Raw genomic sequence first — 15,869 nt, 5'->3', positions numbered from 1 at the left:
TGGCTTTCAAATCCATGACAAAATTCTACTTTAAGAATTAAGGATCACTTTTTTAAGCACTTTGTTCTCACCAGAAGTACAAAAAAATGTTGTACTGGAACAGGAAATCCCATAATATCAACTAATTATCCTCAAAGTGAACTATTTAGAAGTAGTTTATAGGTTCTTCTGTCTAGGTTCCACAGTAATCACCAGTCCCTCACTGGATAATGAACACAATGTTCAAATCAGAAAAGCTGCAACAGTTAGAAAGATATGAAACAACTTCCAGTTCTACAGGAGGACAAAGCTGGTGCACTTTGCACTTGTGGTAAGGGTGAAGAATAGACAAGTGAAATACCTAAAGAGCAAAAGCTAAGTAGTTTCCATTGTGCTGCCTAAGTTGCTTACCTAACATCAAATGACAGAGTTACTGTCTCAGGGCTTTTTCAAAGGACAGATCTACCATGTGCTACAGCCTACTCAAATATATTTACATTGATAAAGCTACAGTGTTTGAGCAGATTACAAATTAGACACCTAGCCCAAGATATACTATGTAGCAGGACACTTCAAGCTTTGCTATAAAGATGGATACAAACAAGATATAAAGTTATTTGGGTTTGAACCTAGATAATAGAAAACCTCAGTGAGTAATGGGGGGGGGGGGGGAGTTCTCTTTGTTTCTAGCAGGAGATCAAAGACTGTAAGTGGATTTGGCCCCAACTATTTTAAGAACAAAGAGCTCATTGTGTGTAGTTTCTGAGCATTTGCAAATCTTGTATTGATTAGTTATTCACACAAGATGCTGCAAATCTAATCTCAGTCTGTATTACACTGTCTGTCATCCTCAGATAATCTTGACAAAGTGATTGTGGAGAGGCTATTTCTCTTGTTGGATAATCTACTGGAGAATTAGGAGTTACTGTTCAAAAATTAGAGGTTATCCACCCAGAAAGAGATGAAGCATTTTTTTCTTTCAGATGGTCTTGAGTCTTAGAAGACACTGTTGACATTTCAAGTCGGCGATAGACGAATTCTTGATAAGGGGTGGAAGGTTACTAGGGGTAGATAGGAATGCAGAGCTGCTGATACAATTAAATCAGCTACAATTCCATTAATTGGCAGAAAAATCTCAAGGGGTTAAATGACCAAATCTGAACTGATGCATTTGCAAGTTTTTCAACAAGCAGAAATGATATAATGCATAGAAACAAAATGTTTTCCAAATTGTTCCATCTTTCTCCCCAAGGGCAGCTGGGCACAGAGAACTTCAAATTCATACTAGAAGTTATATCTGCAGGAATATACTGTCACAATGCAGGTAGAGGTAAAACAGGCACTGGGAGACCTGGTCATCATTTGAATCTGATTTTCAAACCTCAGCACATAAACTGAGATCCTTCTGGAAATCAGATAAATTAGGAACCAATAACTCATGATCTACTTTTTGTTCCCCATGTGACCTTTGGACTACTAGCTTCCTGTATTTAAAACCCTATAGACAGTAGGAATATGAGAAATGTGCCAATGTCTTTAACAGGGCAATATGTTTTGGACTGTGGTTTCATAATTTAGATTAAGTTATGAAACTAGACTTCTGTAAATAAAAGTGACACATTGCACTAGGGGGCAGTTAGCTCACTCAATGATTTGGAACCCTGAATAAAACTGAATACAATATTTTGCTTCATAAAATAAAGAATGAATTAAAACTGAAGATTAGGACAGCTATAGTGTCAATTGATTGTACCAGACACCATACAAAAATATCCCGTTTTCACCCTTATCTGTTAAAATATGCAATTTCAAGTTTTCAAAAATATTTTTAGAGTAAGATTCTTGAAATTACATTTGCTTGGACCAAACACACTCTAGACAGGGAGACCAAGATTAATCATTATTCTTTGTTAAAGCCATCTAGTGGTCTTACGGAGGAAATTTTGAAGTATAGCTCTAAATGCCTTTTCCACTGCAGTAATTAGACTACCTACTGTACATATTCACTTTTGGAAAAAATAGCTACCAAGAAAACGTTTATTTTCTGTGTGGATTGTAGGCAACAGTAGGGGGTAAAGATAATATTCTGATAAGGAGGCAAAGTTCAGAAGGACATCTATTTTGTTGAAGATGTTCTATAGGTCAGTTGTGGAGAGCGCCCTCTTCTTTGTGGTGGCGTGTTGGGGAGGAAGCATTAAGAAGAGGGACGCCTCACGTCTTAATAAGCTGGTAAGGAAGGCGGGCTCTGTCGTGGGCAAAGTACTGGAGAGTTTAACATTGGTAGCTGAGCGAAGGGCGCTGAGTAGGCTACGGTCAATTATGGATAACTCTGAACATCCTCTACATAGCACCATCCAGAGACAGAGAAGCAGTTTCAGCGACAGGTTACTATTGATACAATGCTCCTCAGACAGGATGAAGAGGTCAATACTCCCCAATGCCATTAGGCTTTACAATTCTACCGCCAGGACTTAAGAACTTTTTAAAAGCTATTATTAATGCTTTTTGAGATAGTGATTTAGATTCATATCATATTTTTTACTGAGTTAAGTATTGTATGTAATTAGTTTTGCTACAACAAGTGTATGGGACATTGGAAAAAAAGTTGAATTTCCCCATGGGGATGAATAAAGTATCTATCTATCTATCTATCTATCTATCTATCCTATCAATATCAGGAGTTATTATTATCAAGCTGCTAACTAAAATGATTTTTTAGAACTGTACATGCAATTTCAAGTCTTTATTATCATCAGGTTAAAATGTTACTCAGTTAGTTATATCCGATCATACACCATCAATAATTTATGAAGATCCAAGAACATGTTTCATTAAATAGAAGAAATGTTGTAGTGTTGGGCAATAGTTTGAGGTTGACATTGAGGTTTTCTTTCAGCTAATTTCGTCCAGGCAGTAAGTGAGATGTTACATTTGGTCATGTGGTCCAAGGGAGAGAGAAATTACCCACAGTTCCTGCTTTTGATACCGTGAGGACCATGAGAAGTAAGAGCAGAAGGAAACCATTCAGTCCTTTGAGCCTACCCCACAAATCGTCTGATCTTCAATCTCTGTTTCACCTTCCTTCACAGCATCATTTCCCTTGGTTTCCTTAGTATCCAAAGAAGCATGGAACATGGAAAAAAACTACAGCACATTACAGGCTCTTCGGCCCACATTTTTGGGCTAACCACGTAACCTTGAAACTGCTGAGAATTTCCCTACCGCATAGCCCTCTGTTTTTCTAGGCTCCATGTACCTATCTAAGAGTGTCTTAAAAGACTATTGTATCCGCTTCTACCACTGTCTCTGCAGTACATTCCAGAAAACCACCACTCACTGAGTGAAAAACTTACCTCTGACATCCCCCCAGTACCTACTTCTAAGCACCTTAAAACAATGCCCCCTCATGTTAGCCATTTCAGCCCTGGGAAAAAGCCTCCGGCTATTCACACAATCACTGCCTCTCGTCATCTTATACAATCTACCAGGTCACCTCTCATCCTCCATCGCTCCAAGGAGAAAAGGCCAAGTTCACTCAACCTGTTCTCACAAGGCATGCTCTCTAATTCAGGCAACATCCTTGTAAATCTCCTCTGCACTCTCTCTACAGTATCCACATCCTTCCTGTAGTGAGATGGCCAGAACTGAACACAGTACTCCAGGTGGGGTCGAACTAATGTCTTATTTAGCTGTAATATTACCTCACAGCTCATGAACTCAGTCTTACAGTTGATGAACGCCAACACACAATCCGCCTTCTTAACAAAACTGTCAACTTGCGCAGCAGCTTTGTGTGTCCCACGGACATAGGTGCCAAGATCTTTCTGATCCTCCTCACTGCCAAAGACTTACCATTAATATTATATTCTGCCTTCAAATTTGCACTTAGCACTTACCTAGGTTGAACTCCATCTGCCACTTCTCAGACCAGTTCTGCATCCTATTGATGTCCTGCTGTAACTTCTGACAATCCTCCAGACCATCCACAACACCCCCAACCTTTGTGTCATCAGCAAACTTACTAGCCCACCCTTATACATCCTCATCCAGGTCATTTATAAAAATCACAAAGAGGAAGGGTCCTAGATCAGATCCCTGCAGAACACCACTGGTCACCGTCCTCCATGCAGAATGCGAACCATCTACAGCCACCCTTTGCCTTCTGTGGGCAAGCCAATTCTGGATCCATAAAGCAAGCTCTCCATGGATCCCATGCCTCATTACTTTCTCAATGAGCCTTGCATGTGGAACCTTATCAAATGCTTTACTGAAATCCATATACACTACATCCCTGCTCTGCCTTTATCAAGATGTTTCTTTACACCCTCAAAGAATTCAATCAGGCTCATAAGGCATGACCTGCCCTTGACAAAGCCATGCTGGATATCCATAATCAGATTATGTCTCTCCAAATGCTGATAAATCCTGCCTCTCAGGATCTTCTCCAACAACTTGCCCACAACTGAAGTAAGACTGACTGGTCTATAATTTCCTGGGTTATCTCTACTCCCTTTCTTGAACAAAGGAACAACATTTGCAACTCTCCAATCCTCTGGTACTTCTCCCGTCCCTATTGATGATGCAAAGACCATTGCCAGAGGCTCAGCAATCTCCACCCTCGCTTCCCACTTTAGTCTAGGGAATATCTCGTCAGGACCTGGCAACTTATCTAATTTAATGCTTTTCAAAAGCTCCAGCACATCTTCTTTCTTAATGTCTATATGCTGAAGCATTTCAGTCCACTGTAAGTCATCCCCACAAATGCCAAGGTCCTTTTCACTGGTGAATACTGAAACAAAGTATTCATTAAATACCTCTGCTACCTCCTCCAACTCCATGCACATGTTTCCTCTGTCACACCTGATTGGTCCTATTCTCAACATGGCTTATCCTCTTGCTCTTCACATACTTGTAGAATGCCTTGGGGATTTCCTTAATCCTGCTCACCAAGGCTTTCTCATGGCCCCTTCTAGCTCTCCTAATTTCATTCTTAGGCTCCTTCCTGGCAACCTTGTAATTTTCTAAAGTTCTAACAGTACCTAGTTTCTTGAACCTTTCATAAGCTTTTCTTCTTAACTAGATTTTCTACATACTTTGTATACCATGGTTCTTTAACTCTACCATCCTTTCCCTGCCTCAATGGAACATACGCAGAATGCCATGCAAATGTTCCCTGAACATTTGCCACATTTCTGCCATGCATTTCCCTGAGAACATCTGCTCCCAAATTTCTGTCTAACAGCATCATATTTCTCCCCAAATGAATGTTTTCCCAAATTGTCTGCTCCTATCCCTCTCTAGCACTTTGGTAAAGGAGACAAAGTTGTGATCACTACCTCCAAAATGCTCTCCCGCTGAGAGATCTGACACCTGACCAGGTTCATTTCCCAATTCCAGATCAAGTACAGCTTCTCCTCCAGTTGACTTATCTGCATATTGCGTAAGGAAACTTTCCTGAACACACCTAATAAACTCCACCCTATCCAAACCCCTTGTTCTGAGGAGTTTTCAGTCAATATTAGGAAAGTTGAAATCACCCATCACAACAACCCTATTATTATTGCACCATTCCAGAATCTGACCCCCTGTCTGCTCCTCGATGTCTCGTTACTATGGAAGGGGTATATAAAAACACCCAGTAGATTTATTGCCCCCTTCCTGTTTCTGACTTCCATCCACACTGACTCAGTAGAAAATCCATCTATGACTTCCTCCTTGTCTGTGATCATGATACTATCCCTGATTAGCAATACCATGCTCCCAGCTCTTTTGCCTCCGTCCCAGTCCTTTTTGAAACATTTAAAGCCCAGTACACTCAGCAGCCATTCTTGCCCCTGAGACAATTTTTCCGTGTGTTACTCAAAATCTGCTTGTTTCGTTTTTCTACATTCCTTTTCACTCACTTCTGCTATGATGCCTCAAAACCAACACTCACTTACCAGGTTGACAAAATCACATTTTGAATCCTATTAGAATCTTGATCCATGATAATGTATCTTCCTAATAAATGTATGTTTTCAAAAGAATGAAAAACGTAAGAGATTTTGGTAATTGACACATTCATTAGTTTAAAATTAAATATAAAATTTAACTGTATTATTTGTTTTGATTTCAGAGATAATTGTCAACAAAGAAATCATAAATGGAAATCTTAGAAGTGAACTCAAGGAAAAAGTCACATATATCCTTCTTAGGAGTCATAAGCACCACACAAAAAAGTCCAGAATACAGGTTATGGTTGATTTAGGGAGGAGAATTTCCTGCACAAGTAAGTTACTACTTTTAAGCAATTCTATTATAATTTTCCCCTCTGTGTATCCAATTTCTGCAACTTGTCATTTGCTTAAGTATGTGGTAGACTGACTTTCTCCCAGTTCTGTGTCAATGCTGTCTCTGGGAATTCTTGTTTATTAGAGAAGATTGAGATTAGATTTGTGCTCCGAATCATCTTGAATTTTGGTGCATGATTTAATAGGCAAAGCCTGCTCTGGAGTGTTTTCCCAATGTGGCTGTGTGATTTGTCTTTAAAAATAAAGCATTTTTTTCCCAGTTTACGGGCAGGTTCTCATTTGAGTTTGATGCTTTTGTGATGCTGTAAAACAAATCAAGAACCTCACCTCATTACAGGAAGGATGTGGAAACCATAGAGGTTTACAAGGATATTGCCTGAATTGGGGAGCATGCCTTATGAGAATAGGTTGAGTGAACTCGGTCTTTTCTCCTTGAAGCGACAGAGGATGAGAGGTGACCTGATAGAGGTGTATAAGATGATGAGAGGCATTGATTGTGTGAATAGTCAGAGGCTTTTTTCCAAGGCTGAAATGGCTAGCATGAGGGGGCACAGTTTTAAGGTGCTTGGAAGTAGGTAGAGAGGAGATGTCAGGGGTAAGATTTTTTATGCACAGAGTGGTGAGTGCGTGGAATGGGCTGCCGGTGACAGTGGTGGAGGCAGAAACGATAGGGTCTTTTACGAGACTCCTGGATTGTTACAGTACATGGAGCTTTGAAAAATAGAGGGCTATGGGTAACCCTAGATAATTTCTAAGGTAAGGACATGTTCGGCACAGATTTATGGGCCAAAGGGTCTGTATTGTGCTGTAGGTTTTCTATGTTTCTAACCTGAAATGTTGGAAGTCAGCGAAAAGTGTTTTACAGGACAACTAATGAAATCATGGGCTGCAATACAGAAGGATATCAAATTCCCCATGTGCTTACTTTAGCTTTTTGAAAGAGAACGTGCTAATAGAACTGTACAACACAGGATTAGAATCAGAATCTGGTTCAGTATCACCAGTATATTTTGTGAAATTTGTTAACCATGCAGCAGTATAGAAAAAAACTGAATTACAGTAAGGATATATATGCATATTAAATAATTAAATTAAAATAAGCAATGCAAACACAGAAATAAGAAATAGTGAGTGTTCATAGGTTCAATGTTCATTCAGAAATCAGATGGCAGAGGGGAAGAAGCTGTTAAAAAGTCACTGAGTGTGTGTCTTCAGGCTTCTGTACCTCCTTCCTGATGGTAACAATGAGAAGAGAGCATGTCCTGAGTGGTGGGGGTCCTTAGTGATGGAAGCTGCCTTTCTGAGGCACCACTCCTTGAAGATGTCCTGGATACTACGGAGGCTAGTACCCACCACGGAGCTGACTAATTTTACAACTCTCTGTAGTTTACTTCATCTGAAGATCAGCCCAGGATGCCTGCACTGAAAACGATGTTGATGATCTCTTCCTGTGGGTGCAGGGTGACCTGCTGAGCATTTCTGGCATTTTTCACTTCCATTTTAGATCTCCAGCGTCCCCAGTTTCTTTAGATTCTCGTCCCGTGCTGCGTGTGGATGAATATTCCATTCTTATTGTTTACGTCAGTGTCTTCATACAATAATCAACTTCAACTGGTTGTAAACTTCTATGCCCACTTTCAGGCCCACATCAATTACTACTTTCTACACAAATGTGTAGTTTAGAGTTTTGGACCTTAATATTATGAACCTTAACATGAAGCTACATCTTTCAGTTTTCAAAATTTCTCTCATCTGTGCATTTAAAACATCATCTTAAAAGCAAACATAGTGTTGACTGCCTTCTCAAACTCTACTAAACTTGGAGCAGAAGGTGCTTGTTGGGAAGGATAAAATGGCAGGTAGCTGCTCATTTTGCCACTTATGCTGAACATCTTTTATGTTCTTGTCAAAGGAACTGCAAGTTCTAAGTGGTGTCCCTCCATTTTCAGCATTTATAAGCTAGAGTTTCCATAATTTAATAGGGTTTTATACCTTTACAAGGAGGCTTTGAGGACATTGTTGATGGATTTCTTTTCTCCTCCTGGTACCCTCTTGATGTGATAGAGCTCAGAGTGTCTATTTCAGAAGCCTGATGTCAAGAACATGAAGAATGTCACCTACCCATTGGAGCTATTTAAGAGTATTTGGAGCATTGATGGTTCCATTCAGGAAGCTACCAAAATTACAATGTTGAGACAGATTCTTAGAAATAATTATATAATTACCAATGGTCCTGCCAGACCTTTTGTTCTTGGTTCTGAATTTATAACTTTCTATAATCTCTGAATGTGCAGTAATAAAGTGATTTTGCGTTGCTTTCAAAGTGGAAAGTACATTTATTATCAATGTATGTAAATCACTAACAGCTTTGAGATTCATCTTCTTGCAGGCAGCCATAAAACAAAGAAATAATAGAATTCACAAAAAAAAACCATATCTCAAAGATAGTCATACATCCAATGTGCAAAAAAGAAAGAACAAATTGTGCAATCAATTTTAAAGAAAAGCAAACAACCAATTCACAGAACTTGAACCGCGGAGTCCTTGAAAGTGAGTCCACAGCCAAGTCGCCAGTTCAGCTCTGCAGGCAACAGCAGGTTCTTTATTCCCTTGTCAAGTGCCTTATCTTGTCTTATCTGCTAAAGTGGCATAAATACCTGTGTTTATATCAATTAGTAAGAATACTTTCTCATGCTCTCATACGACTTCCTTTGGAGGGGGCGCAGTTTCACCACTTCCCTCAAAATCAATCATATTGGTTGTCTTGAAGAGCGTTTCGATCATTTTTACAGAAAACTTAAAGGCCTCACTCATGTTATCACAAATACAAAGTGACCCTTAGAGCAATGAAAGATTTAGGTTACAATCTTCTATTGTTCCTGTTCTAACAGTTACAAGATTAGATTTGGCAATCAGCATATGGTAGCCTTCAATTCTCCGTGCTTTGAGTTCAGACTTAGTTCCCAATAACATTGCTGTGATTAATAATTAATTCCGAGACCCACCCTACTAGCAAGAGTTATTTGACTCATTCAACAATTTTGTTACTTCAGCCTGCTCCAATTCTTTTCTATTCCCATTGTCAATGTAATGTATACTTCCCTGAGGGTTCCTAGTTTCAGGTAAAAATATATCTGGTTTCTTTTCAGATTGTGCATACAAACACAATATGTCCTGCAGTGATGTCACACTTCTTACACATGTTACTCTATACTTATCTCTAAATGCTGTAAGACTGAAAAGTAGCCGTCTTCCTTTGTGCCCTTCACCCTAGAGGTAACTTTTGTTGATCTTCTCTGCCCCCATCTTTCTGTTATGTCTATGGTGACTAAAAATGAACCATTTTCTCAGTAAGATTGAGCTAGTGCAGCATGATATGTATGCATAATGATTGAAATAGCACACATTTTGACCAACTACATATTCCAACTTATACAAAAGCTGTTTAATTTTGGTCTGCAAATGTCATCAGAATATTTTCAGTATGGATAAACAAATGAAAAATCAACCTGAGCAGAGGACTTTCCTTTTTAGGTAAATCTGCTCCCTTGAGTTATAACAGAACTACAGATATTTCTAATGAAATCTCGGGGAAACCACTCCAGGAACAGGTAAGGATATGATAATATTTCAAATTACAATGCATCACATTTCCTCATAAGCTTTTGCTTTTACAAAACATATGTCAATTTGAGGGTATTTTGGAGTTTTTTAAATAAGCAAATCAACATAATCAGAACATGAATTATTTTGCTTCTTTTAAGCTTAACACACCATTCATGTAACTTATGTATACATTTGTGATACATGACTTGTCATATTCAGGTGACTGATGAGAAAGAATTGCAAGAAATATATTGGGCTCTAAATTCCATTTTGAATAGCGCAATATTTTTTGGTACTCACGTGAACTTGATCAAAACTCAATTGATAAATGAATGTGTCTGACTTCACATTAATAGCCCACTTCCTGATGTTTGTTCTGGATCTCCTGTGAACATGATATGCATGAGTGTGATGTTAATTCAGTAGGTAAAATAATGCCAAACCCCTAATACCTGTTTAGATATCTCCAGTACAAAACTTTAATGTGCAACTGCGACACAGAGTTTGGAGTCCTCTCACATGCGAAGATTTGAGGCTTAATTTGGTGTTACTTTAAGGGGATTGATCTAACTGAGGCTGCTTCAAAGATGTTTGTGGCTTCTGCAAGATAGTTTTTCTTTCAGTGTTCTTCCTTAGTGATCAATGCCATCTTCTCTCTTGCTGCTAATATCCTCAGGGTACTCCTCCCGGGCCAAATCCTGTATCTCAATCTCCCTACCTGACTATCTCTCCTTGCCTTAAAGTGAAACTCCAAGACCATATCTTTCTTCTTATTTTACCTACTGTATTAATATCAAACTCGTACATATCATGTTCACAGGAAACCCTGAACAAAAATCTGGAAGTGGGCTATTAATGTAAGAATTCAGATGCATTCTGACAGATCATACTTTCTCTCTCTTAACACCCCAACCCCATAATTATCCTTTACCTCTTAGCTCTTATTTTTACTGTAATTGTCCATCTCTCTCCAGTGATAGACTACCTGTGATTTTCTCTCCCACTCCTCCCTTACCCATGACCTTTTCCCCCACACAGGGTCTCTCTCCCCACCACTTTGGCCTTCCTCTCCAATCAACCTCAATCCCTCACCCAATCGATTCCCTCCATGAGGTTGAGTCTGTACAATGGAAGGTGTACATGGATGATGGGCTTTTTTTGTGTGTGTTAGGGGTTTCCTAGGCCTGTTCTGTTGTCCATGATGCTCTGGGCTTCACATGCTTTAGCTTTTCATAGCCGGTTGGCCTTATGTTAAACAAAATAGGGTCCAAACACTTTTAAGGCACAATTTCTAACCCATATAAGCTCTATGATGGTCATTTGGTGCAACTAAATCTCTTTGATCTTTACTTTTGACCGCAAATTAATCATAGTTGTCCAGGTGGCTGCCATGTCCCTTGTCATGCTTTCCTTCATCTCCCTGACCAGTCTAGTCATGAATGCTGATGTGGTTTCCACCTCAACCCCTAATGAAAAGCAAGTGATAGGAAAACAGCTTTATTTTTATGCTCCATAAATTTCATCATCAGTAAATCAAATTAAACAGAATTGTAGGACTTTTTGATCATTTTGACAGTATTAGCAGTGCACCCACATTCATGCTGTAGCGGCATTTGTATTGTACAATCAACTACTTTCCCATAAAAATATTCTGTTGATCTGTAAACAGATGTATTGTAAGCCTGATTCATATCATTTAGCACTAGTTTCTGTGTGCTCCACACCTTTGCAATTAAGATTGAAAACATTTGTGTGTTTATTGTCTAGCTCAGGATTATTCTTCCAGGAGTAATATCTCACTTGGGATTGTTGTCTTGTGATCATTGTGTTACGCTTTTGATACACTCCACAATTTCCATTTCTGTTCTGTACCCTCTGGCAAATTCACAAAGAGCCTAAAGACCTCCTTCAGTGTCGTAAGTTTCCTGTAATATTAATTTTTAAAACCCTATTGCCACTCCAACATGAAAATTTCTCTCCTTGGTCTTCCGTGATTCCCTTTCCCAATCCCACCTCCATAATGTCCATCTAACCTCAATAACCCTGATCTGAAGAGCCTACCCATGCTCCCCCCATCCTTCACTCCCTGGCCTAGGTCTGTGCACCACAATTTTCCAGCAGGCAAAGGAGGTCCTGTCAGTCGATCTTGGCATCAAGTGAGAATCCAACTAAACAAAAAAAAACTTCCTTTTGTAATATCAGTTGGACCTGCAGAAAATATAATAATTTCCCACCTGGAAATCTTTTCCCATCGACCTCATCCCTAATTCTTATCATGACCTGTAACGAGAGCTTTTGCATTAAGCAAATATACCAAGGATCTTTCTTTGCTGAAATGTCTGTTTAAAAAATAATTTAAGTCTTCTGCAAGGGTGTTCAGTTCTGTTCATGGTTAGGCATGCAACATTAGCTCGATTGTTTTTTAATGTTTGGTTGCTGAAAAGAAAATGATTTTACTGTTTTGGTCTATGATGAATTTATACACAAGAATATGAATTCTCTTACCTAAGTTATTTCATACATCTGTATCTCACAATCAAAAATCTCTGATTTACCTAGCTGGAAAATAAGTTCAAAAAGCAGATCCCAGCGGGTACTGAAGCCATTAATGTGCTTGTAGGTGAAGTAGACTTTCTGGATAAGCCATTTGTCGCCTTTGTTCGACTTAAACAGGCAGTGATCCTTGGGGCTCTTACAGAAGTGCCTCTGCCAACCAGGTAAGCATATTGCATCACATACATTTGTGTAGAATTAGCTTCGCATATTGCAAATGTTATTCATATCACTAATTACATCAGCCTGTCCCTGGTGGTTTACATTGAGATATTTTTTGATAGATCTTTTCCTTATTTTTCCAAATGGTGTTTTCAAGGCTAAGTAGGGACAGTTGGAAAGATTTCTATTGTTCATCTGATTCATTTTCTAATCAGTGTACTAGAAATACCCATCTTTCAACAGCAAGCCACTAGATAGACATCAAAAATGATAAACCCTTTTATTTCTTTTTCTTTTGAACAGGGAGACTGGGATTAATTTTAGTCCCTCCCTAAAGATCCAGCTCAAATCCTTTTTATACTGTATGACTCATTACTTATGACCCACTGCAGCTCGTGCTTTCTGTTCCAGCAGATTGACTAAGGGTTTGACATTTTGACTCCCATTAACCCAACAATGTATTTTATGCTGTAAACTAAACACTACTTCACATGATGGACTGCAAGTGTCTGCCCTCTTTAAATGGAAATTGTATCTCAATTTTAACAATTGTGACATTTGCTTTTTGTTGTTCTCTTTGGTAGCTCTTTGCACTCATATTGGATGGAGTATTCATTAAAGCATTTTTATTTGTAATAAAATTAGCTTGTCCAAGTAAACTGTAAGAACATGAATTCTATTTAAGCAAAATTCAACAAGGAATTTCCACATTTTTCAATATGTAAATATGTGCAAAATATTGAAAGCCAAAGTTTTATGGGCATCAGTTTCTCTGCCATGTTTTAAGATTTAATTTTGCATCGTAAAACTAATGTTTGCATAAAATCAGCCAATAGCTTGCCAAGGACAAATAACGAGTTTTGACTCCCTTTATTAGAGCAGAGTTTGGTTATATATTTTTTTCAAATTCTAAATATCCAGCATAGATACACCTTTCTGTGCTGTTTGTCTTTGATTAATACATTAACTGCTGAGGTATCTGGTAAATTATTTTGGGTAGATTCATTTTTTAGTTGATTAAATAATGATAAATTTTGCAAGGCAAACTGTAGTAATGTATTTTCAAAACTATTATTGTTTTAAAACTATTATAAGGTGACCCTGAACAAAATACTTTAAAACGCAGAATTAAGTCTGCAACAAATTAGTTCATATTTTGCTTCAATAAAATTATTGTTCACTTCAATTGTTTCAATTTTTTTCTCTTGCACATCGAGTGTTGGTCTTTTATTTTTATTTGTATTCTTTTTTTTAATTGGGTTCTTTCGGGTTTCTTGCTTTGTGGCTACCAGTGAGCAAGTAAATCTCAAGGTTGTATAATTTATACATTCTCTGATTATAAATATAGTTGAATCTTGAATATTTTTCTTTCTATTTCAGATTTCTCTTCATTCTTCTGGGGCCAATAGCAAAGGCAATGATTTATCATCATATTGGGAGAGCTGTTGGAATTTTACTTACAGATGAGGCAAGCTAGAGTACATAATAAATATAAAGATTTTGGTTTAACCCAATAACTGGGTTTTAACATAATAATATATTTACTGTACAAGCTATAACTCATGGACTTTGTGATATAAAATTAACATTTGGGACTCTTTTATTTAAGACAATGGGTAATCACATGATAGTGCAGCAGATAGTCCTACTGACTCTCAGCTCTAGGACACATTTAATTTTGTCCTTGTGTCCTGTCTGTGTGGAGTTTGCATATTTTCTTCAATTTTCAAAGAATCATGAGAGTTAAGGATTGAACAAAGAATTAAGAGGGCACAGAAATGGATTGTGTTTGGGAATTAATATCAAACAGAATATAAAAAGTAAAATCAAAGGAAGGAAATATTTAAGAGAGAACAGTAGAGACAAAAAGGGTACGTGAGAAAAATAAACAATTTTGTAATATCTTTGTATCCTTGATACTAAATCCCCAGAAAATAATTTGAAAGCTGTGTTATAGATAATTATTGGTAATTATTTTGAAGAGTATTTGTAGATACTTCGTTAACTAATTGTCAGATGAAATAATAAATAATCTACTTTACAGTTATTCCATATTGCGGCATTCAAAGCAAAAGCAAGAGAAGACCTTCTAGTTGGATTTGATGATTTCCTTGATGAGGTAACTGTGCTTCCTCCTGGGAGATTGGATCCCACTTTACGAATAGAACCACCGAAGCTACTTCCATCAGTACACAAGAGGTAAACACTGTATAAATTGATGAGACTTATTTTTGTTTATTTCTACATCCATTTGACTGCTCTTCAACATGGAGGCTGGGAGATTCAGCTCCCAGTGTTGCTGCCTGGTGGACAGTTGGATTGGTGGCAGTAAGAGATTCTACCAACCTTCCAGCTTGAAATTGCTAAGTATGGGTAGGTATAGCAGGTAGGTGTGATGCTCTGTCTCATCTTTACTTATCGAATTCAAAATACTTGTAGACTTAAAAACAAATCAGTGAAGAATTGACAACCTTCCTCCACTGAATAAGGTTCTTGCTGCTTGAGCAGACTAGGTCACCTTGAAGATGAGGGCACTGCCTTCATCCAGAAGGTTCATCTGGAGCCAAATCCGAATTCCAGTCACCAAAAATAATTTCATGAATCAGGCACATTGTCCAATCATCAACACTTTTTTCTGGCAAGCTCTAACAGTGGGTTCTAAAGTGTGATTCCAAAGTAGAACCCAATTCCAATATTCTTTTACCTCTTATCTTTTCTTAACTGCCATGCAGTTAACTCAATATAAACAGACATTGCTACTAAGCCCACACTCAGTGTATAAATGAGGTTCTAATATCTAGTCTCCCTTCTTAAGGTTTAAAATGACTGATATCATATCTTATATTAACATTTTCTGTTTTCTCAATATTAAAGGCGTAGAAGAGTTCAATGGTTTAGTTACTGGATCAGAAGCCAGAGCTCTGGACTATTAATCCGAAGATATATGTTTAAATTCCATTGAAACAAAGGAGGAATTAAAGTTCATCAAATATAGTAGCTCTACCTTTTTAGAACATCATCTTGGTGATGATAATTATGAAACTATTGGATTGAAATTGTTTTTAAAAACTGCCTTGTTTACTGAAACCTTTGCTCATTGCTTTTCTTACCCGGTCAAGCTTTGAGCTTGAGGTGGTGAGGGAGGCAAATGCGATGTTAGCATTCATTTCAAGAGGACTGGAATATAACAGCAAAGAAGTAACGCTGAAGCTTTATAAGGCGCTGGTGAGGCCTCACTTGGAGTATTGTGAGCATATCTAGCAAAGGATGTGCTGACAT

The 15,869-nt window shown here is 38.1% G+C and overlaps 1 protein-coding gene across 1 annotated transcript in view; it reads left to right on the top strand.

Annotated features, from left to right (window-relative positions):
• Positions 1 to 15,869, top strand: part of LOC140739067 (electrogenic sodium bicarbonate cotransporter 1-like) — an 89,365-nt gene that overhangs the window by 15,008 nt on the left and 58,488 nt on the right. Inside the window, exons 3-7 of the mRNA XM_073067019.1 lie at positions 6,095 to 6,247; positions 9,804 to 9,880; positions 12,435 to 12,592; positions 13,971 to 14,058; positions 14,635 to 14,789. Of these exons, the coding sequence (XP_072923120.1) occupies positions 6,095 to 6,247; positions 9,804 to 9,880; positions 12,435 to 12,592; positions 13,971 to 14,058; positions 14,635 to 14,789 (631 nt within the window). The remainder of the gene's footprint in view (positions 1 to 6,094; positions 6,248 to 9,803; positions 9,881 to 12,434; positions 12,593 to 13,970; positions 14,059 to 14,634; positions 14,790 to 15,869) is intronic.

This window comes from Hemitrygon akajei, chromosome 15 (assembly GCF_048418815.1).
Source record: "Hemitrygon akajei chromosome 15, sHemAka1.3, whole genome shotgun sequence".
In the NCBI taxonomy this organism is placed as follows: domain Eukaryota; kingdom Metazoa; phylum Chordata; class Chondrichthyes; order Myliobatiformes; family Dasyatidae; genus Hemitrygon; species Hemitrygon akajei.
The sequence above is the reverse complement of the archived record's forward strand: the minus strand, read 5'-3'. Positions and strand labels throughout refer to the sequence as shown.